Source organism: Eublepharis macularius, chromosome 4 (genome assembly GCF_028583425.1).
Source record: "Eublepharis macularius isolate TG4126 chromosome 4, MPM_Emac_v1.0, whole genome shotgun sequence".
In the NCBI taxonomy this organism is placed as follows: Eukaryota; Metazoa; Chordata; class Lepidosauria; order Squamata; family Eublepharidae; genus Eublepharis; species Eublepharis macularius.
Genome location: NC_072793.1, coordinates 169,036,786 through 169,060,759, shown reverse-complemented (window position 1 = coordinate 169,060,759; position 23,974 = coordinate 169,036,786). Strand labels below are relative to the sequence as shown.

Genomic DNA, 23,974 nt, shown 5'->3' with positions numbered 1-23,974 from the left:
ATATCGGCCTTGGGTTCAAATGTCCACCCTGCTATGGAACTCACTGAGTGATTTTGGGCCATCGGTCTCAACATAGCCTACCTCACAGGGTTGTTGTGAGGAGAAATGGGCTGTGCTACTTTGAGTTCCTTAGGGAAGGGCAGGATCAAAATACTCTGAATAAAAAGAGCGTGAGGCATCTCACATCTGGCTAATAGGGTCTAATCCAGGCCCTTTTAAGACATATTTTAACCCTAACTAGGTGTCACTTTTTATATATTCAGTCAGCAGTTAAATTGAGAGCCTGGGTTTGGGCTACAAAGTCTTGAAAGCAGCTTATGTTTTGAAGATGCAGCAGAATCTTTTCCCACCTCTTCCCAATATATATATATATATATTTAAAAGTTTTAATTTTTTTGACTGCTAGTGAGAAACTTCAGTCTCATTAGTGAGATGGCAAACTTAGGCCTGGGCTTTTCATGAGGATGGTGGGCCTGACATAGTGGGGAAGGTGCTCCGAATCAGAGGCAATGAGAAAAAAATCCTGTGTCGTCTATATCCTGTGATCTATATGTGCAGTCAAATGAGGTCACAGAGGTGGTAGAAAGGACTGTACCTCTTCCAAATGCATAAATCATAGTTTTGAATGTCCCTGTTAAGAAAAGGAAAATCCGTGCAAGTAGAAAATTAGCACATCTGGGAGGAGGCTAGGCTGGAACCTTTCTTGCTCTTTCCCTGGTATGTTTGTATTTTATTTATAGGGAATTATTAATGGAGAAGGATTCAAGAATAGCACCAGCTATATGGTCTACGCTAAAAACAGTCTGCTTTACCTTCGTCAGTGCTCTACCACCTCTTTTTGCACTCTCAGGTCTATTCTACACATGAAGCAGAACTGAGGTAGTAAAATTTGCAGGTGATTGAATGGAGCATACTATTTCAGACTGCAGGTGGTAGATCATGTGTGTGTGTGTAATGCTTCCTCATATGCGAAGCTCTCTGCAAGTAGAAGCCTAGTGCACCAGGGATGGAGGTTTGGAGCCCAATCCCTGGTATGCTATTTTATTTCTTTAGTTATTTAAAACTTGAGCAACACCTAACTGCTGTTTGAAGTGCTATGAACCAGTCTACCATCTCTGAATTTTACCTCTTCACTTTGCTACATGTATAATCCAGACTTCAGACTGAGTGGCTGCATAATCAGAAAGAAGTCACTTAAGATCAGAAGTTACGTTGAGGGCCAAGTGAGAAACTCCTAGGGCCAGATGAATCCCTGGGGTTTCCAGTTGCTGATCTGTAACTCTCTCTCCTCCTTCCTCCTTTTTCCTTCAGGGAAAACTGCTTTCTGAATTGAGGACACCTCCCTCTGCTCCTACATAGTCTACATTGTGACTCTGAAGCTTGCCTGCTGAGCAGAAAGTGTGGGAATAACAGGGGCTGTGTTATTGTCCTCCCCAACCAGAGAAGGATGGCTGCTGATCAGGGAGCAATGGCTGATGAGGGTCCGCAGCTTGAGGCCGTGGTTGATACTGGTGTGAGTCCCATAATTAAAATGGAGGTGCAAGAGCTAACAGGCCTTGTACCAGGTGATGAGGGAACAGAAAGATCCAGAAAAGGTCTCAACATTGTTCCTGGCTGTGGTTCTTCCATCGGAGCTACGCTGTACAGGGTCGGGACAACCCTGGGAGAATTTCAGACCTGGGTAACACCAGAACATGTTAAGCAGGAAGCGGGGGAAGAGCTGTGGGAAGCCAGGTGGCAGGAGTTCCTGAAGGCAGTCCAGTCGCCACACACTAAGTTCTCAGAGGTCATTCGAGAATGCGAGGCCAAATCCAAAGAGGCAGCTGACGTCTCTGAGAGCTCAGAAGGACATAGGGTGACTGGACTCCTATCGAGCCACCAAAATGGATCCCTGCAGACCTTGGGCTCTCCAGAATCCCGAGCTTGTGGAGAAGCAAAGAGTGAGACTCCTAGAGAGGGGGCTGTTGGCGTAGAGGTCCAACGCCAACGCTTCCGGCAGTTCCGCTACCAGGAGGCCAAAGGACCCCGTGAGGTTTGCAGCCGGCTGTGGTATCTGTGTCACCGCTGGCTGAAGCCAGAACGACACACCAAGGAGCAGATCCTGGAGCTGGTCACCCTGGAACAGTTCCTGACCATTTTGCCATCAGAGAGCCAGAACTGGGTCAGGGAAGGCAGTCCAGAAACCTGCGCTCAGGCTGTAGCCCTGGCTGAGGATTTCCTGCTGAGACAGGAGCCCAGAAGGCCAGAGCAGCAGGTGGGAGTCTTTATTTTTAAAACGTTTCTAGTGAATTCCTATTATTGTGAAAGGTGTCCAGAGGCTTATTATAGAGCACAAAGGGTTATGTTACGATAATTGCACACTCACAAAATTCCTGTTAACGGAAGAGAAGCCGTGTTGAATCAGACCAAAGGTCCATCTTGTCCAACACTGACCAGCCAGATGACCCAGAATTCCCACAAGCAGGACACAGACGCCAATGCCTTTTCATTTCCGCCCCCTCCCAGAACTGGAATGCAAAGGTACACTGCCCCTGAATAGGGAGGTTCCATTTAGCTTGCAGGGCTAATGGCCATTGATGAACCTTATCCCCCATAAATATGTCTAATACCCTTTTAAAGTCATCTTTGCTAGTGGCTGTCCCCATGCCTAGCAGCACTGAGTTCCATAAGATGATCGTGTATTGTGTAAAGAAGTCCTTTCTGCTAGTGGAGACCATGCCAGCTCATTGTCAGTAAGTATGGTTGGTCTCCATTGAAATTTTGCCTCCAAGTTTTTCCCCCCATAAGGATTTAACGTGACTTATTTATACCTGCCTTTCAACCCAGAAGCTTCTTCAAATAGCTTCTCATACATGACAATAGGCCACTTCTGATTATAAATAAGGGCATATATGGCTTCAAGTTTGTTAGAAAATAATTTCCCTGCAGAGAAAAAACTAGTACTACAATAGCACCTAGAACCCTCTTCCCTGAGATACTAACTTTCTGAGCACAGTGATCCCCTTCCCCTCTTATGCAAGTTTCCATGTACTGTCTGAAGTGGGGAAGCCCAGACATCGGTTTGCCATCTTGGTGAGATCTAAGCCAGTGTGAAGAAATTCAGAGAAATGTTTTTTCTATTGGCTGTGTTCAGCTGCAGAGGTAAGCCAGAGTCTCGACTGTACCACTTCAGACGAAACATGACGCAGATATGATGGAATCCTTCTCCATTTTTTTAAAAAAAGCCTTCAATATGCGTCTCCTTGAAACAGTATAATACCCCATCTTCTTTACTACTCATTTAATAAAAATATAGGGTATCATTATCAGGTACAAATGCAAATCAATACAGAAAGGGCGATGTTTCTCTTATTTTGGAATGTCTTGCATGCTGCGTTCCAGCAGCGTGTTTGCAAGGCAGACAGAATTCGTAGGAGAAAACTGCCAGTGGGGAAAGGGTTCGGTAGCCCCCATCTCTGCTTTCCACCCCACCTAGACTGCTGCTGTGCTCTAAATTTCTCTCTCCACTCCCCATATCACATATTTTAAAAATAACAATTGAAGATTCATTATAAGGGGTTACATCCAGGGCTTTTTTTCAGCTGGAATGCAGTGGAACGGAGTTCCAGAACCAATTGAAAATGGTCACATGGGTGGTGGCCCCGCCTCCTGATCTCCAGACAGAGGAGAGTTTAGATTGCCCTCCCCGCCGCTGAGTGGCATGGAGGGCAATCTAAACTCCCCTCTGTCTGGAGATCAGGGGGCAGGGCCACCACCCATGTGACCCTTTTCTCTGAGGGCAACCCACGGAGTTTCACCACCTCTTTTCCCAGAAAAAAAGCCCCTGGTTACATCTTATATGAATGTAGGCCTTCAGTAAGCTAGGAAAGCCCAACCCATGGCCACTGTGGTGTAGTGGTTAGGCTGTCAAACTAGAACTGGGAAATCAGGGTTCACAAGTATTTATTTATTTTAAAAAGTCTATACCTTACCTTTCTGCCCTCACAAGTGGACAAATTAAAACATACATAATTAAAAACACTTCTTAAAAACCATTAAAACCAACAAGAAACCGATTATTAAAACAATGGCTGAAATGCATACAAACACAAAACAATTAAAACATCAGCCAGGAAGGAGGGATCACTGAGGGTCATATTCTTTCCGGAATAAAGATAAGTTTTCCTTTCAGCCCCACCTACCTCACAGGGCTGTTGTGAAGATCGAAGGGGAAGGTTAAACTACATGTGGTTTTCCTCATTGTGGAGGAAGGGCTAAAGAAGAAAACATCATGTTCTTGACAAGTTGGTTCCTCTCCTTCTGACTTATATGGGAATCCTTGCGGCTGTTCCAGGTGCTGGGAACATTTGAGGAGGTAGCAGTGAATTCCTCCAAAGCAGACCAGGTGTCGTCGGAGGTTTCAGAGAGACATCGCTGTGAAGAAATCAAGCAGGAAAATGACGGGGACGTTGCTTTGCTGGGTAAAGATCCCTTGATTTCCATTCACTGGTCTCTTTCTCTCTGATGCTAGAAATTTAGGATGTGTGTTTGTGGGGGTGGGGGGAGAGATGTATTTGTTACACCTCTTTTAATTATTTGTAGTGTGTGTATGCATCTTTTAAAGCATCGTTGTTCTTAGTAGTGATTTATAGAAGAAAGACAGAATAATTATTCGAGAAAGATAAGCGCAACATATATGAATGGAACTGTCTTGGCTGCTTCCTCGGCTCTAACCTTGCCGATGCAATTTGAGGAGTGGCTTTCTTCTGGTTGTGGACATGAGTGACTGGGGGGAAGGACTCACTGGTCGATCCCTACAATATAGTGCAATGTTTTAACAATTGAGGGTTATTTTAAAGTTGCAAACAGCCGTGTTGGCCCATGCAAAATCCAGAAAAAAGGGGAAAACCCCATGTAATACTGTTTATTGAGGTAAACCAAAAAGATACAGAAACGATCTATTGCCATGATATTAGTTCCTTTGATCCAGCTTTCATTACCATAAAAGATAAGCCTCTAGCGCTCTTTTCCTTGTGGAGATAGCCTTTCCCCTTAGCTAGAAAATGACTTTTTTTTTAAAAGAAAGCTGGGAAATCAGAGGAGCTAGTCAATCATAGTGATAGATCATTATAATGTTATTGCACTTTTAAAATAATTACTGATTTTTTTCAAAAAAAAAGCTCTCCAGTGGAATGAAGGGATAAGTGTGTGGGAAATGGTGGTTGGTGGAGAAGGGTATGCACAGAACTCCCGTGATGTCAAAGGATCCATTGCCAGTGAGAATGCTTGCACATTCGCAATGACCGTGACAGGGAAATGGAGAATCCTTATTATGTAGACACTGTGCAAGTTTCCCAGGTTCTAATCAGACACTCTATTCATTACCCCAGCGGGTCATATACAGAGTAGGTACCCTCAAGATAATTTATACAGTGTTTGGTCTCCCAAAGTCAATATTGTCTAGTCTCTCAGAGTCCCTTCAGAATCTCAAGTCGAGGTCTTTCACATGACCGGATCTCCTTTCAGCTGGAGCTCTCAGGGACTCAACCTGGGACCTTTTTCATGCACAGCAGATGGTCTTCCACCCAGCCGTGGCCTTATATAGAACAGCTTTTCTGACTCTGTCATCCTCCACAACAGTTTGTTTTGTTTGTTCTCTATTTAACAGTTCTCAATAGCTTCTTTTGCGCTCCAGTCAGGATTTTCTCTTTATCCCATTAGGTTTTGGCTGGGAGAGGGCAATGGATGAGGACATGCATGGAGCATTGTTGGAAAGAAGCAAGCATCGGGATACAGAAGAAAATACTGGGAAACATGATGGGTCGAACAGGCAGCCGAAGCACAAAGCAGAGAAATGGAAGGGGAGATCTAGTGTGTTTCCCCCCGAATTTAAAATCAAGCAGAGATTACATGAAGGGAAAAGAAGGTATTCATGCAGTGTGTGTGGGAAATGCTTCACTTGCAAATCAAGCCTTAACAGACATCAGATAACTCATTCAGGGGAGAACCCACACAAATGCCCACACTGTGGGGAAAAGTTCACTCGGAGAGCTAGCCTTATTGTTCACCAGAGAATCCATACGGGGGAAAAACCATATAAATGTTTCACGTGTGGGAAAAGTTTCAGTGTGAACTCAACACTTATCCGGCATCAAAGGATCCACACAGGTGAGAAACCGTATCAGTGCTTTGACTGTGGAGAAAGCTTCAACCAGAGGACAATCCTGATTTCGCACCAGAGAATACACACAGGAGAGAAACCTTACCGGTGCTCAGATTGTGGTGAAAGCTTTCGTGACAAGTCAAGCCATATCAGGCACCAGAGAATCCACACAGGAGAGAAACCATACCAATGTGCAGACTGTGGCGTGAGCTTCCGTGATAAATCGAGCCGTATCAGGCATCAGAGAATCCACACAGGAGAGAAACCATATAAATGTCTGGACTGTGGGGAAAGCTTTAGTCAGAGTTCTACCCTCATTAGACACCGGAGGATTCACACTGGTCCAATGACACACAAATGCTCAGAACTTATGGAAAGCTTACACGATAAATCTGATCTTAAAAGACATCCAGATGTTCACACAGAAGAGAAACCACAATACTACTCAGACTGTAATGAAACCAACAGACTGGGCACAAACTTGGTTGGGCCTCAGAGAATTCACACAGGAGAGTAACAATAGCCATGTTCTCACTGTAGCAGTTTTATCTGCATTGTACACCTTGCTATTTACCCAGAAGCACAAGTATGAGGTGGTGCCTTCCTTCCTATTCCTGGCTATTCCTCACCAAGCTCCTAGGATCTGTCCGGAAACCCCTACATACTATAGAATGCCCTCACTGCCCTTGAGATGAGCAGTGATGTCATCTTGGTTAGGGCTTGTGGAATCACTGATCTTCTCCATAATACAGTTCACTCTACAGTAAATGGGTGAGGGTGGTGGAGAGTACCATCAGGTCATAGCCAGTGGGGTTTTCATGGCAAGAGACTTAACAGATGGTTTGCCATTGCCATTACTAACCAAGGCCAACCCAGCTTAGCTTCCAAGAGCTGACGAGATCGGGCTTGCCTGGGCTATCCAGGTGAGGGCACAGTTAATGGGGTATCTCAGCAGTTTCTCTGTTCACGAATGTGGCCACTACACCCCTAAGCATAGACCCAGCATGGGGAAGAGTGCAGGAAGGCAGTATATGGCCCTCCTGCAATTGTGGGAACATGCCTTCCTGGAAAGGTTCCTCATGAAAGAAAACGAGCTGTTTCTGCTTCCAAATCACCATGCTGGGCTAAGTCTTGATCCCTCCCCAGACTACCTTTGCACACCATTTACTTGCTGGAGGGTGGGGGTAGCAACAGCTAGGGAGGCTAGTTGCCTTGTCTTAATTTAACCATCTTACATTCAGATGACAGGTACATGCCAATGATGGAGCAGCATTTCTGTTTGTGGAAAAGGAGGCCGCAATTTCTACCAGTTCCCCAACACACGCGCACACGCATGCACTCATCTACTCCCTGGATCCCCACTTTGTCTTCTGGTGGTCTTGCTGAGGGTCTGATACCTCCTCACCCTGAACAAATTTTCAGTGTGTTGCAGAAGCAGAAAAGTCTGATTTCACAAAACTCGGAGATAGTCAGATACATGTCATGATGCAGGGCAGCTACAAACCATGATAGTCAAGAATAGAGCCTCCATGGACAACAGCAGTTTAGTTCTCAGTATGTTGGGACTGAGCAACATGGAAGGGCTAATGCTTTTGTGTCCTGTTTGTGAACCTTGTGGGCAGGGCTTTTTTTCTGGGAAAAGAGGTGGTAGAACTCAGTGGGTTGCCCTCGGAGAAAATGGTCACATGGGTGGTGGCCCCGCCCCCTGATCTCCAGACAGAGGGGAGTTTAGATTGCTCTCAGAGAGCAATCTAAACTCCCCTCTGTCTGGAGATCAGGGGGCGGGGCCACCACCCATGTGACCATTTTCAAGCGGTTCCGGAACTCCGTTCCACCACATTCCAGCTGAAAAAAAGCCCTGCTTGTGGGGCATCTGGTTTGCCACTAGCTGGGGAATAGAAGGCCAGAGCACATGGTCTGATCTGTAAGACACCTCCTCCTCTTAGCCATAATATGGCCACAAAGACAAAAGTAAGGCCCACCTATGGAAATAAATTGATAAATGCAGACTCAATGCGTGCTTGTAAAATGCCATCAATTTGCAGCTCACTTATAGTGACCCCAGGCAAGGCAAGAGATGTTCTGAGGTGATTTGCCATTGCCCGCCACTGCATGGCAATCCTCGGCCCTTTTCTCTCAGCTGTGGTTGTCATACTAGAAGGCAGTTGAGCTGTGGGGAGAAGGCGCTTCAACCCTGTCAAATGCCTCAAGAAGCCTTGTAGCCCAGGCGGTGTGGAAAGAGCTTGCTCTCAGTGCCACCTCAGACGTGGTCCAAAAAAACATGTTCTGTTAGATTCAGCCCACAATTTCTGCTATCAGGCAAAATGTCTTCCAGATTCTTTAATTCTTCCATCTATGCAATAAACCATGGAGCCAGGCTCCTATTCAACAGGAGACAACACTGGGAAGAAATCCTGTCCAATGCCTCAAGGACTTTCACATTCCAGGCCTGAACAGAGACTCCAGCAGACATACTACTGAGACTGTCCAATTCCCCAGAACATTTCATAAACCCAAGTATGGAGGACAAGATAGAGCCCTGTGGGACCTTGGGGCACATGTAAAGCAGGGGTATCCCAGGCTTTCTTCCTCAGCCAGATCAGCCAGCTACGACCAGACCCACCGAAGGATGCTGCCCCCAATTTCCATCTTTGTATGGCACAGAAGGATCCCAGAGTCATGCTCCCAAAGGGGGATGACAGGCAGATGTCTCTTTCCCAGAGGTGGTCTCCCATCAGGGCCACTGAAGCAGTTTCTGTGGAAAAACACTGCATGGAACCTGGACTGAGAAGAAACCCACCTTAGATGTTTCAACCTATGGGTTGGAGCCTCCTTCTTAAATATGCAACTCCAACTGATGTGAAAAATCCAATACAAAATGTAGCAAACTAAATAAGCAGTAGGAATTACCTGTTAAAAATGTACAGTTTAATAACGTGTACCCCATCCTCACTGGAATTTCTTATTTTCTCAACCCCTCTAAGTAAGGAAAAAGAGAAACATCCAAGCTTCTTTTCAAATGAAACAGTGAGATAATAGTAATAACAACAACAACAACATTCGATTTTACATCGCCCTTTAGGACAACTTAATGCTCAGAGCGGTTTACAAAGTATGTTATTATTATCCCCACAACAAACACCCTGTGAGGTGGGTGAGGCTGAGAGAGCTCCTAAAAGCTGTGACTAACTCAAGGTCCCCCAGCTGGCTTCAAGTGGAGGAGTGGGGAATCAAACCCAGTTCTCCAGATTAGAGTCCCACACTCTTAACCACTACACCAAACTGAAAAGAGATTTTTCCTAGCCGCCTCAATAAAAAGAGAATCTCCATGGAGACATTCAAGGGCACATGAGGAATGGCAAGTGGGCCAATCCAGCCCTCCAACAGCAAGCGGTGGGAGTGCAGAGCCTCAGGGCTTCAGTCTAGCCCTGAGCCTTAGTGGCTCAGTGCAGGAGGGGATTTTTACTCCCCCCCACAGCTGCATGGGAGAACATGGTGAGGAGGAATCTCAGATACTGTGTGTTCATGTCCCACAATGTGTATCTCTCCAACTTCAAGGATGCCTGCCCAGTTCCACTATACTGTATGTTGTTAAAAGGGATCTGACTCCTTTCAACTTACTGCATATGGGGGTGGGGGGGACCACAAGATTTTCCATGCAATCCAAATTAATCCTACTGACAGAACTTGTTTGGTTGGTTTCAAAGCGGAAAGACCCAGAAAAGCATCCTGCGTGGAGGATTTGGGGTGTGTGTGTGTGTGCACAACCAGGATCTTTAAAGCTGACAGGTAAAACTGTAAAGTGAGAATGCAACTAAGGTGGGTTTGAAATCTTGTGTGTCATACAGGGAGAGGCCCTTTTGAGGGAGCCAGGAATGGCCCATATGCTGGCAAACACTGTTTCATGCTACTTAGTAGTGCATAAAATGGCCCCCAGGCAGCCTGTGGTGAGATGCCATTTGGAGACACTGCAAGGAAGAGGAAGGAAAGACAAACTAGGGCGCTACATGTTAAAAGCTGCTTCAGGCTTGTTATTTCAGGAGACATTTTCCTGTCTGGACATAAAAAGAAAGGAACAATTTTTTAATCTTGTGTTCAACAACATTTTTCCTTTGCTGAGGGAATGTCAAGAGTCAGTAAACACTGGATTGATCCACACTTTCTAGTCATGCCATTGGTTGGAGGGGGGGGGGCTTAATCAAGCAAGTCATATCTGTGATTGGTTAGGAATCAAGGAAGGCTCCCAACAGGGAGTCAAAAAGGGGTAGTGAGCGCCATTCTAATGTTGGAGGAGAAAAAGTACCCTGCCCCTTAATGTGGCTTAATGTGCAGCAATGGGCATCTGAAACTTTTCATACTGTGAAACTGAGTAACATCCCATTGAGCTTTTGTTAAAGGGGCCGGACATTTTCCCTCCAGGCAGCTGGCAACAACTTTAGCCATTTCCCCCCTTCCTCATACTGTGTGTGTGTGTGTGGGATGTGTGTGATTGTGGGGGGTGAGGTTGGAATTGGGGGTTTTCAAGGAGAGGGAGGTTGACTGTGGGTTGCAATCTGCCTATCACCTGAGAAGATGGCGAGGGAGCAGGAACCAGCAGCATCCAGAATCCCAAGATCTGCTCTTTCAGGTGAGCCTCATCGCATCAAGCCTGACAAAAGACCCTGGATTCAGCTTCCGGGGAAATGAGGCAAGAGATATTTCCCTCATGCCCTGGCATTCCCAGAGAGAGAGACAGAGATCTCAGCACCTGCTTCACCACAGGCCCTCCCACACTTAGGACCACACAGTGGGATGGCCTCACCTCCTTTTCTTGCCTCTCAGCCTCCTGCTGCCTTAAGGGCAACTCCTCGGCAAGGGCCACTGCCTGGGAGCAGCAATCAGGGCAGCTTTCTCTCACCTGACTCTGGATCTTTGTGGGCTGGATGGTCAGCAGCTTTCCAAGATCAAGAGCTCCAGGGTCTGCTCCCTGCTGTGATTCTCCACTCTCAGCCACCCAGGGCAGTTTCCCCAGAGCCAGCTATAAGCCCCCTGCACTCTCTTGACATCCTGGTAGCAGAAATGCCTGAACCGCTAACGCTGCTTCTCATGGCTCACAGCATCCCCTTGCAAGATGGCTGCCTTCACCTTCCCATAATCTTCCGTCTCTGGAATCCACTCTGTGAAAACCACCTCCGCTGAGGGCTGGTAGGAGTCAGGTCACCTGCTCTTCCTTGGGCCACTGACAGGCTTTGGCCACTTGCTCAAAGGAGGCCAGAAAGGCCTTGGTATCCTCCCAGGGTGACGCTTTCTCTGGCAAGTGTGGGGTGCCCCATGGAGAGTGAGAGGTCTCCAAAGTCCTGAAGAATTCCTGCCGCTGGGCTTCCCACTGAGCAAAGGCAAGGGGACTCTCCACTCCATGCTGACCCATCAGGTCGCCTGGTATCCTCTAGAGGAATTCCTCCATACTCTCAGCCTGGAGGCTGTGAGGGGCTTTTCTTCTCCCTGTTTGGGGGGCTGGGGTGGGTCTTGCTTCTCCGTGTTCACCCCTGAATGATTCCTCCGTTCTAGGGCTGCAGAACAGAAAACTCTAAAATAGATTAGTGACGCTGCCCAGACTAGGCTTCTGCCTAGAGAAAAGCAGAGCTAGAAACAGGAAAGAAAGAGAGCAGGCACACAAGAGCAGTAAGCTTCTGGTACAGAAGTTATTTTTTTATGCCAACGTGCCCCAAAACATGGCATCGCTGTAAATTCAGATTCTAAAAAGCAGCTTATGATTTGTTTTAATGGCTGCAATGAGAAGTTTGCCAGCCAGCGCTGCCTATATTTTTATGACACTCTTTGAAAGAACTGTAAGATTGTCACGTCAGAAATGCCACCCAAGACGGAGTCCTGTGGAGCTGTCCAGGTGTATGTCTGATCTTCAGTCTAACTTGTTATTTATTTTTAGCATTCCAAGTCTGCCTTTCTTGTCCAGACTCAAGGCAGATTCCTTCTTACACAGTCTGAGACCTGAGGGTTGGGTAGGAGACATTGGCAGGCAGGTTAATGCATTAGGAGGGGCCGCCAGAGAGAATGCTCTACATTGGCAGCCAATCATCTTACCCATCTGAGGGGTGCTATGCTCAGATTAGCATAGCTGCCACTGTGGAGGATATCAAGATTTGTGTGTTCCAGACCGGAAATGAATCATAAGCCAACGCATCTGCTGCAAATAAGCTCCCCCTGCCTCAATTTCAATAGGCTGCAGTAATTTGAGAACTCCCTCAGCCCATTCCAGTTAAGGCATCCAACCTCTCGCTCTGAGGAGCTCACCCTGAAGAAAAGGGTTTCCTGATCAGCTCTCCATTTTGAATGCCCTTGAACTGCCCACTGAAGAAGCTATGAAAGCAGGAGGCAAAAAAAGCATCTAAAAGGGTGGGGGTCTTGCTGTCCACAAAGGAATTCAATGTGGTGCAACACACACACACACAAATGAAGGTCCTGTTGTGTCTTTAACATCTGGATGGCTTTACTTTTGGAGCCTCCTGCTCCAAAGAATTCTATTTCTCTCTAAACAAAGGAGGCGGACTACAGGCGCCCGTTCTTTGAGGCTTGTGGCCAGGAAAGCCTGCTCTGGAAGCTCAGGAGGAGAAGGGGGCTGGCTGGATCAGACCATGGCAGCGACCCTCAAAGCTCTTCTGAAGAGCGCCAGTCGCCACGCACAGCACGCGGTTTGTTTAGGGGTCAGGGTTGGGCGAGGGAAGTTCAAATCCCCACCGACCTCCAGAGTCCGAGTCCTGAGCAATCTTCAACCTGCTCTGGCTGGGAGGGTTGTTGTGAAGATAAAATGTAGGGTGGGGAAGGTATATCCCAGGCAGAGCTGAGTGGGTGAGACCAAATGTCCATCTAATCCAGGATTAGGTCAGTGGTTCTTAGCTACACTCACACAGTGTTGAGAGTGTACTGTGTGTGTAAAGGTTAGGGTGTCAGGCTAGGATCTTGAAGACCAGATTTTAAACTGCACTGTGCCATGGAAGCGTTCTCGGTGACCTTCGACCGCCCACTCACTCTCTTGGCGAAGCCTACCTCACAGGGGTGTTGTTGTGAGGGTAAAGTGTAGAAGGGAAAGCCATGTACGCCAACCACCCTGGAAGGAGGGCCGAATACACATGCAATAAAACACAAAATATCTTCAAATGCACCCCCCATTGCCCCATGTAACAGATTAGAACATCAAAACTGCATTCCAGAGAAGTTAAGCAGGCATATTTAGAACATGCAGACATGGGAGAAACAAGTTCTTTGATCTTGCTGGAAGTGATGGACATTTATGGAGAACCTGTTTCTCTGTTTTACCCAGTGAGCTTTCATGGGAGAGTGGGGCTTCAAAGCAAGGTCTCCCAGATTCTTGTCTGACACTCTCATCACTACCCCACAAGATTTGAGTCCGGTACAAGAATTCCCCGGGGATAGTTTTCGAGAGTCAAAACTCCCTTCAAAAGTATCTGACAAAGAGAGCTTTGATTCTCAACAGCTCAATAGTTTCCCCAGATTTTCTGGGAAAACTTTTTGGTCTACTGGACTCCAATCTTGCTCCTGTATTGCAGACCGACAGGGCTACCTGCCTGGAACCACTACTCCACAGTGTCTCTAGAGTCAGGTTATAGTTGGGGTGATCTCCCACTGGGTTCACCCTCTGTGTTCTTGTATATAGCCTGTGGCTTTGGTGCCTGGGGTGTCTGGGCCCAGTGGATAAGAGACATGTTTGCATTTGAATGGGGAAACTAGTTTAGTGGTCCTTGCCTGGTTCCTCCACCCCCACCATTTAATGGCCCACTCAGCTTACCTCCAGACTGGGTGGAGCCATTCAGCCCCCTCTTTGCAAATCTCTCCTGCAGAGGCAAGCTGGACTTTCCAGCAGGATCTAGAGGCTTAAATAATCCCTCCTGGTTCAGCAGCAGCAACTGGTTGGTATCTGGCAGAAGGTGAATTTGTGTATCTGCATGGGGTAGGGATGGGGAAGAGTTCATCTGCTGTGCATGTTGTGCTTTTGAACACAAATGGTTTCTTAAGAGCAAGCCAGTATGTGGTGGGTTAAAGTTGAATTGAATCAGGACTGTGGGGTTGCTTGACTGGGAGGTTGCAGGTAGAAGGGAGTTTATTCGGGAGGAGGCTCCTCTCCTACCCCCAAGGACTTGGTCATGAATGCCATTTTTTAATTAAAAAATGAATTTGATCAGCTATTGGCTGCTGTATTTCCAACTAGATGGCTTTCATTTTCTTGCTTCTTATTCCCACCATGCCTCAGATTGTAACCTGATACTCATCCTACATGGGATACTGATAAGGTTGCCAACTTTGGGATTGGGAAATTCTTGGGAGTTTTGGGGTGAATCTTGGGGAAGGCAGGGCTTGGGAAGGAAAGGGATCTCACTGAAGCATATTGCCATACAATACACTCTCTAAAGCAGTCAGTTATCATTTTGGGATGTTTCCAGTCCCCACCTGGAGAGTTGGCAACTCCAGATGCTGATAAAAGGCCTTAAGGTTGAGGCCTGAAGGATTTCTCTTCCTCTCCTTTCTAACCTCCAGCCTGACAAACAGTTTTGGAGAACTCAAAAACTTGCACATTTTGATAATATTTTTATTGGTTCTAATAAAAGGCATGACATGGTTTTTGTTTCTGGACCATGCTTTTAAAATTCCATCTCCTCCTCTGTAGTGCCAAGTGAAGAAGGATGAATGCTTTCCCCCTCCTACCCTGCCTCTCTCACTCTTTTCTTAGGCAAGGGCAGTCTCTGCACATGCTCTATAGTCCTTCCCCAATTGTGAAGGAAGGAGGTGCTTCCTACCTGGGCCCCATCCCTGATATCTGCCGTTCAAGACTCCGGTGCTGCCCTGGGGAGCAGCCTTTGCATGCACAGTGGTTGGGGAAAGATACTCTGTGTATGCTCCATTATTCAGTCCCAGCCTTAGAAGGGAATTCTAGGGCTCAGCTCTTATGTAGATTTAAAATGGAGAGGCAAGAAGGTGAACACCCAGTCCCTTCCCCTACTGTGCATGCACATGAAGCTGCCTTCTCCTGAGTAAACCTTTGGGCTATCAAGGTGTATTGTTTGAGATCTTGGGCAGATGGAGAAAAGTCTTTTACATCAGCAGCAGCTGGATTCTTTTAATGCTGGAGACCTTTGGCTTGGCAAGCCCCTCCTCATATCAAAATGACGGAGGTTGTTGTAGAAATCTGGCTTGAATGATGTCTTTGGGAGGGTTTTTTCCCCTGTGAGTTGGAGGGGACTTTGGAAGAGTGCTTGAGAATATCTGACTATTCTTTATACATTCACTTGAGATGTACCTGAAAGTACATTTACCTGAACCTAGTGGGACCTGCTTCTAGCCTAATCTCTTTCTCAGGGGGTGGCTGTGAGATAAAATGGAGAACTGTGATGATGTAAGCTGCTTTGGATCCCCACTGGAGAGAAAGAAATTGGGAATAAATAAATAAAATCTGAGGTGCAGAGCTTCTAGGCAGGATGTATGTACACAATGTATGCTAGAAAGGCATAATGGAAGTATATTGTGTTGTAAATGTACTGACTACTTGACAAATAATGGGAGGGTTTTCTGGTGCACAATTGAAAACATTTTAAGTTTACAGCTAAATGGCCCTCATGAAGTCAAATACCTTTTTCTTGCCACAAAATCACCCACCCCCACAGCCTGTGCAGAGAAGAGACACCATTTTGGAAACACTGAAAGGAAGAGAAAGCTACATGCAATAAACAGCTTTCTGGGCTTGTTGTTTCCTAAGACATTTTTGTGTCTGGGGAGGGAAGGAACAAGAACATATTTTATTTCCTGCTTTTTCCCTCTGCTGAGGGAACACCAAGAGCCTCAACCAGTTCCCCCTTGGGCACTTTATAACCACTCCATTGGCCAGAGAAGGCATCAAGCAAGCAAGCCGTATCTGTGATTACTTGGGAATGGAAGCTACTGGGAGGGCAAAAAAAGAGACAGTGGGTGCCATATTTCCTGTGTTTTACAGCAGCAGAATTAGGAGTTTGGAACTGATGTTTTACAAAGGGTGGAGTCGACTGTGGCTTATACACCCTCCTCTCTTAACTGGCTTTCCCACAGCATCCTCCTTAAAGAAGGACATTAATCTAGGATATGGGGATGGGACTGAATGGAAAAGGGAGAAAGACAAGGTGTGGGTGGGTGGGGAGTGGAAACTTCAAAAATCTTTCCTGGAGGTATAAAATTTCTGGAAATTCTTGAATCATATACAATACCTATTTTCCTATCAAATCTAAGCCTACGTTACTGGGTTAAAAATATAAAAGGCATAATTTGTAACAGCCTGTAAAATTGTAGTAATTAGTACATTTATGCAATTCAGAAGTATAAATGCAGAAGTACAAATACACTATTAAAGTAAGAGAAAGATGCAGACTGCTGCACCCCCTGCTAGCACATTTCATCCATTTCAAAAGAATCAAAAATCTCCACAGGAGTTTTTTCAGTGCTCCCCAAAACTGAAATATGGGTCAGGTCTCAGACTTTCTGCTATATATCTTGAATGAGAAACCCTTGTCTTCAAACGTGTTCCATTCATTCTGAAGGTGGGGAGACGATATTTTGATACGGATTTTTCAGTGCTGCCCCAAACGTCCTTAGGAAAAATCTCCTCCCTCCACCCCCCAAAATTCAGAGATTTTTGTGAGTGTGTGTGTGTTCAGATCTCTAATCTCTCCCAAACCATTGGCCCATGCATTCCTTAAGCTCTTTTCTTCTATATCCCTTCTCCATCTCTGTAATTTGTAGCTCAGGAGTACAGCATCTGCTTTGTACTCAGAAGGCCCCTGACTCAAATCCCAGTATCTCTTGTTTAAAGAATCAGGTAGCATTACCTACATGTCTGCCCTCTGACACTTGGACACGTCCTCTGGGCATGTCTAGAATGCACATAGGTGCAAAACTCAAGACTTCCACTGCTGGAGAGCAGCTACCAGTCAGATGAGAAAAGGCCACTATTAATAACCAAAAATATGACTCAGTATGAAGCAGATTCATGTGCTCACCTGGAAAACCCTCTTTAGCAGCAGGCTGGGTCACAGGTGGATGGCTGTTATATAATATACGTTATTTTTATTTTGTATGTGTCTTGTGTGCAGGGCAGAGTTTACTCAGAACTGGAACCTTGGATTGCTTTGTGTTGAACTTTTGTTCCTCACCCATATTGTTGGATTCATTCTGTCTGGACCTGTATTGGTACTGAACAGTGGAATTGTTAATTCCAAACGGGCCAGGATAAATAGCCATTTTTTTTTTACTATTTGCATGAGCTGATCAATAAGTAATAATAGCTCCCTCTTTTGTGTATTGCATTTGTAATCCAAAACAAATAGGCACACATGTGTATCACACGCCGAATTCTGAACTTGGCCTTGGATTGCAGCTCAAAATATGCACACTGTGGTGCCAGGTGTAGACAGGATAAATGTTTCTACCAACCTGGTTGAGAAAGCAGTAGCTGACCAACTCCAGGCCTTCTTGGACGACTCTCATGCCTTGGACTCCTTTCAGTCCAGCTTTAGGTCAGGCTGTGGGACGGAGACAGCCCTGGTGGCTCTACTGTAGTTGATGACCTATAGCTAAATGTAGACGAACGCCATGCTTCATTGTTGCTCCTCCTGGATCTATCTGCAGCCTTTGATACAGTAGACCATGCCATCTTGCTAAGGCATTTGGATGCAGGAGTAGGTATTGGGACGTGCCTTGGGCTGGTTTAAATCATTCCCCATGGGACGGACTCAAAGGGTCACAACTGGAGACCAAGTATCCTCGATGTGGGAATTATCTTGTGGGGTTCCACAAGACACAATATTATCCCCCATGTTATTCAACCTCTATGTAAAGTCTTTAGGAGAACTCATCTGTAGCTATGGAACTGGATGCCATCAATATGCAGATGATACTCAACTCTATATCTCACCGGTTGGGAAAGCAGGGATCTTGAAGGGCATTGCGCTCCTGACCTTTGATGGGGTTCCGTTGGGCCTGGCTGATTCCGTTAAGAGAGCCATGGGGTTGTGCTAGACCCAGCACTGCTGCTAGAGAAGCAAATAAACGCAGCTGGAAAAAAGGCCTTCTCCCGACTCAGACTAGCTGGAAGATGGCCCCCTACTTTAACAGGGCTGATCTGGCCACCTGGATTCATGCCACAGTGACATTGAGACTAGACTACTATAATGCACTCTACATAGGTCTCCCCTCAACGTTGACTCAGAGACTCCAGCAGGTGCAGAATGATGCAGCTCATATACTCTCAGGAACTAGATGGAGCGTGCATATCACTCCCATTTTGCAATCACTCCATTGGCTTCCCATCAGTTACCGGGCCCAAGTCAAGGTCATGATTTAACACATACAAAACCCTTAATGGCCTCAGCCCCTCTCTCTCACCCATGTTCCTAGATGGAAATTTCACTCATTCAGGCAGGGGCTTCTGCAGATACCACCCTGCAGCTGGGCAAATTCAACAGCTGCCTGCACATGGGCTTTTCTAGGACTGCCCCCACCTTATGGAATGACCTGCCTGAGGTCAGGAAAGCCTCCACTCTCCTGGCTTTCTGCAAACTATGCAAAATGTATTATTCAGGAGGGCTTTCTACCCAGATAGGGCTGTGTCATAAGAAATAGCTCAGAGGGATGCTTTCATAGAGACAGGGACTATATGCTATGCTATTGGATACTGTATGTTGATGCAGATATGTGCCTCTAGGGAGTTTCCATATTGTTTAACATGCCATGTGAATTAGTTATGAGTAGTTTCAGAAAGATTTCATTTCTATGTTCAATATTATGCCTATTTTCAAATATTCTGCTACTGTAACCTATTGTATCTGTGTCAGGTTCTGGCAGTTCGATCCCCATAGTACTCCACTGCACACACTCCAGTGTATGAGTTAAAGTTACTTTATTAGAGATCCATCAGTATCCTCATACATAGACAAGGGTATTGGCAGAAGTGACGTGTAGAAGTTTGGAGGGGTTAGTTATAGTTCCCGCCTTTAGGATATGGACGGTTAGGATTCTGGTGCGAAGGAGCCAGGAGGGGTGGGGGAAGGGGTTGAGACAGGAGGAGAGAAGAACTGGAAGAAAGAAGCAAAAAATGAAGTCATTTTCAGTTCCCAAGCTCAAGCCGGCAAGGACACATTCTTGAGCGGCTGCGAAAACTAAAGTAGACACCATAGTAGGCACCTGTAAGATAAACAACTCCCAGCCAAACAGGCCACCGATATGTAACTTCATGTACTCTCAGAAGATCAGTACAAAGCACAGAATACAGAAAATACTCATGGCAGATATGTAGGCAGACATTCTCTAAATGTCCTGTTGTTCATTATTTTACTTGCTCAGTGAATGTCCTACCTGTTGATTGTATTGTATTTCACTTGCACTGTGTAATCTGCCTTGGATTTCAGTGAGAAAGGCAGACAATAAATAAAATAAAAATAAATAAAATAATAGTACATTGCTAAAGATTTAAAAATGGGGAGGAAACCATGTTTGTGGAAGACTTGGACGGATAGATCATTTTTTACTTTAGATAAATTGAGAGGTTATGATGATGAATTCTTATTATTTTCTCAGCTGAAGTCTAGATATGATTTGCCTACTTTTGCTGAATGGCAATATTTACATTATTGGTGTTCAAATATGGCTCTTTAGCTTTGAGTGCTTCAGAGTCTCCTCCACTTTTGGAAACTCTTATGTAATCAAAACAGAAAACAAAACCTACAACATTTGTATATAAATATTTGATGTCGGTTAATAAGTGTGATATGCAGAGTCTTAGAGCTGAATGGAATAGTGAGCCAGATTGTCCAGTTCTGCCGAAGCATTGGGGCATGATTTTAAGCCTTATCCCGGTTGCTTCTATGGATCTTAAGCTGCAACTTATTCAGCAAAAATTATGTTTAGGGTATATTGGACACCACATATGAAGTAAAGTGTCCAGTTGTTAAAGCTGTAACTTACAAGATGCGTCTCTTAAACATATGCTTTGGACATATCTAGTTATTTGGTCCTTTTGGGAGGAAGTCATTACTCATATTAATTTTGCATTAGAATATCCATTTATTTTGGAGGATATTTATATATTTTTAAATTATTTGCCTGTCTCATGGAACCTAACCGATGATCAATGGAAATGGACCATCCATGCCCTTAGAATCACTAAAAACCATATTTCAGTATCAGAAAGATTAAAGCCCACTTCTCATAACTCATAGGACTGAAGACCTTATTAACCTGATAACATTTGAATGTATTGCATATAGACGACTACTATATATGGACTTATTTTTAGGTATTTGGAGACCTTTTATAGAATCTTATGTATAGATTCCCCAGCATTGTGTCACTGTAGGGATTGTTGTTGTTGTTTCTTTCCTTCTTTTTTCACTTTTGCACAAATAATTTTTTTAAAAATAAAAATAAAAACCCAAATGGTGAAAAAACTGTCAACTAAGATCTCATGAGGGGATTGCTAGCAATATGGGGTTTGCCTAGCAACCCTACCATACGAGACATTTTTAAAAAGTAAACAGCTGTTAGTAAGAGAGAGCAGAGGTGTTGGTGGGGGGCAGGGAACATCCACCCGCTTGTTTCTCAGCCCACACACAGAATGCAAATTAGATGAGAATGGATCTTTGTTTTTTTCAGGAAGGTAGGCATGGCCCTGAGAGCATTAAGACTTTTTGGGGATCAGTGTCTTTTGTAGATGTAAACCGCTGCCTTGTGACATCTTTTTTTCTCAAGGACGGATGAGTATTCAGAGAAGGGAGCTGAGATGTGAATGAAAGACAAAAGAAATCTCACTTGCTCACAGTCAGCAGAAAGACCGCACTGACAGGATCCACTTCTCTACCTCTTTACAGAAGAATGGGAACAGCTCATAGCATTGAGATGAACAAGGTCCCTCTTTGTTCCCCCTTTGTTTTCCACGAGGACTTCTCAGCTGGTGCAAGATGTCAAAGCAAGGTAAGCAATGACCTGTTCTCACATAAAACACCAAATACCTCACCCTGAGTGATCTGTGGACATCAGATTCCTTCGTCTTTTTCCAGGGCCCCGTGTCCTTCGAAGAGGTGGCTGTATATTTCGCCCAGGACGAGTGGGCTCTGCTGGATCCTGTACAAAGAGCCCTTTACAGGGAAATCATGGTGGAGAATTATAGGAATGTGATCTTTCTTGGTAAGGAAGTCATTGGCTGGTGAGTGAGTGGTCCTGCATCACATTGTGACTTTAATGAGAAGTCTCCTCCCTTACCTCCCTCGCCCCCAAATTCAGCTTTTTTGGTTCCCTGGAGAATTAACAGTTGTTACACACACTTTCAAGACTAGTTTGTGTTGATTTTCCTCCAAGGAGGATCTTGGATAACATGACCTCAACATCTGGCTGGAGGAAGAGGAAAAAAGTTTGCCCAGGATTCCAAGGAGGGACCCCTTACTGTCTATGAATTGTAGCTCTAATTTCATTTCACCCAGAATGTTTTGATCAATCTGCCTCTGGAGTATCCCCACAGTTATCTCTGTAGCTTTATGTCATTGTCTAATGTCTGGAGGTAAAACCTGAAATGGACTCAGGTTTCTTTTATGTTGGCTGAGATTGCAGGCTAAATCTTTTTAAACCCATCACTGAATCTTTCTTTCTCATCCTCCTCCTAGATACCGTTGCTTGTTGGAATAAGTTGTCTCATGTTCTTTCTTCTGAAGAAGACATGGCTGTAAGAGAGATCAGAGTGGAAAGTTTTCCACAGGAAGATCTTGTATGTGAAGATGCACTAAAATGTTTCCTAAGAGAATCTCTAGAGGAAAATGAAATACAGAATGGGGAAAGAAGGAATCATTTCCCTCTTTGTGAGAAAAGTTATGGCAGAAAATTGAATCTTAAGAGGCATCAGAGAATTGACACAGTAGAGAAACCATTTAACAGCTTGGAGTGTGGAATGAGCTTCAGTCAGAGTTCATATCTTAATTCTTACCAAATATGGATTCACACAGGGGAGAAACCTTATAACTGTTTGGAATGTGGGAAAAGCTTCAGAGAGAGGAAACACCTTACTTCACATCAAATGATTCACACACAAGAGAAATCTTATAAATGCTTGGAGTGTGGAAAAAGCTTCATTCACAGAAGGAGCCTTAATCGCCACCAAAACATTCATACAAGGGAGAAATCATATAAATGCTTGGATTGTGGAAAGTGCTTCCATCATAGTTATGAGCTCAGTTCCCATCAAAGGATTCATACAGGAGAGAAACCTTATAAATGCTTGGAGTGTGGAAAGAGCTTAAGTCGCAAATATGAGCTAAATTCACATCAAAAGATTCACACAGGGGAGAAACCATATAACTGTTTCAAATGTGGGAAGAGCTTCAGAGAGAGGAGAATCCTTAATTCACATCTAAAGATTCACACACAACAGAAGCAATAAATATTTGGTGGAAAGAGTTTTGCAATAAATATTTGAAGTGTGGAAAGAGTTTCAGTCACTGTTATAAGCTAACCACATCAAAGGATTCACACAGGGGAGAAAAGTTATAAATCTTTGGAGTGTATAAAGAGATTCAGTTACATTACAACTCTTAACTGTCACCAAAAGATTCACACAGGAGAAATAATTAAATGCTTCAAGTGTGGAAAGTGTTTCCATTGCAGTTATGAGCTAACCACATTCACAGCTGGGAGAAATGTGGGAAGTGCTTCAGACACAGAGCTAGTCTTTAACATCACCAAAGGATTCACAAAGGGAAGAAACTATGTCAGTAAAGCTTATCACAGTCACATCTCTCATTTGGTCTTGTCAGGGCCTGTTGCTGCCACCGCTGGGCAGGGCACTGGCTGGGCCAGCCCTGACATCAGAGGGGCACCAGGGATGCTGCAGGACCATGCTCTGTGGAAGGAGGGGCAGTATACATCACCCTGGCTCCCTCTCAGTCCACTCGCTGGCCTGCTCAATCTGGCCTGCTTACCCCCTGCATCCTCCATCATCTCCTCCAAGCCTCCACTCTCACACTGCTCTGCTCTCACTCCACACCATCACTCCTTACTCACACCCACCACCTCAGAGCTCTTTGCAGCCAGCTTTTATAGGGCCTTCTTTCAGCACCCCTCCCACCTTGCAGGTCCTGACTGCCAGGCCACACCCCTCCTTGGCCTCCTAGCATTGGCCTGGGCTGTCTCCAGCTGCTGCAGCTGGGGTAGCTGGCTGGGCTGCCGGGATCAGCAACAGCTGTGTTATGTTGGTTGGCTGGCAGCCAGGCCTCTCTGGCTGAGCTGATTATTGAAGGTAGGCCCAGCTGTGGCCCTTTGGCTGGCTGCCCAGCTCTTCCTACAGAATGCTTTCAGCAGCTCCACCTGGAGGGGCTTGGTTGTGAACATCTCCTGAGCCAGGCTGCTGTTTTCAAGCTGAGGTGGAGGCTGGGGCGTGGCTCTGAGCTGTTGTGGCTGCTTCTCCTCCCTGCTAGGTAAGAGCTCTGTTTGGGCTGCTGCTGGGCCCCTATTTCCCCTGCCTTGGCCCTTTTCCTCTGGCCTGCTTAGCCCCCTCTCCTCCCCCTGGAGGGTGGGACTAGCTGGTCTCTCCCTGCTCCCTCCAGCCCTCTGAAGCTTTGGCCTTTTGCCCCTTCCCCCTGGAGTAGGCAGGTTCTGGCTCTGGTTGCTGGCTGGGATGGCAGGGTTGCTGCCTTCCTGTTGCCTCCTGCTGTTCTGGGGGCTGGGGCATGTCTAACATTTCTACATCAGAAAAGTTGTGCAAGTGCTACAAATATAGGAAAGGCTTGTGCTTGATTATACACCTGTTGATACAGA

The 23,974-nt window shown here is 45.5% G+C and overlaps 1 protein-coding gene across 1 annotated transcript; it reads left to right on the top strand.

The window, feature by feature from the left end:
* Positions 1-1,468: 1,468 nt before the first annotated feature.
* Positions 1,469-22,601, top strand: LOC129327804 (zinc finger and SCAN domain-containing protein 31-like). The gene is made up of 4 exons (XM_054976558.1): positions 1,469-2,254; positions 4,334-4,460; positions 5,701-6,483; positions 22,420-22,601. The coding sequence occupies exons 1-4, from the start codon at positions 1,469-1,471 to the stop codon at positions 22,599-22,601; spliced, it is 1,878 nt and encodes a 625-aa protein (XP_054832533.1).
* The last annotated feature ends 1,373 nt before the right edge of the window (positions 22,602-23,974 follow it).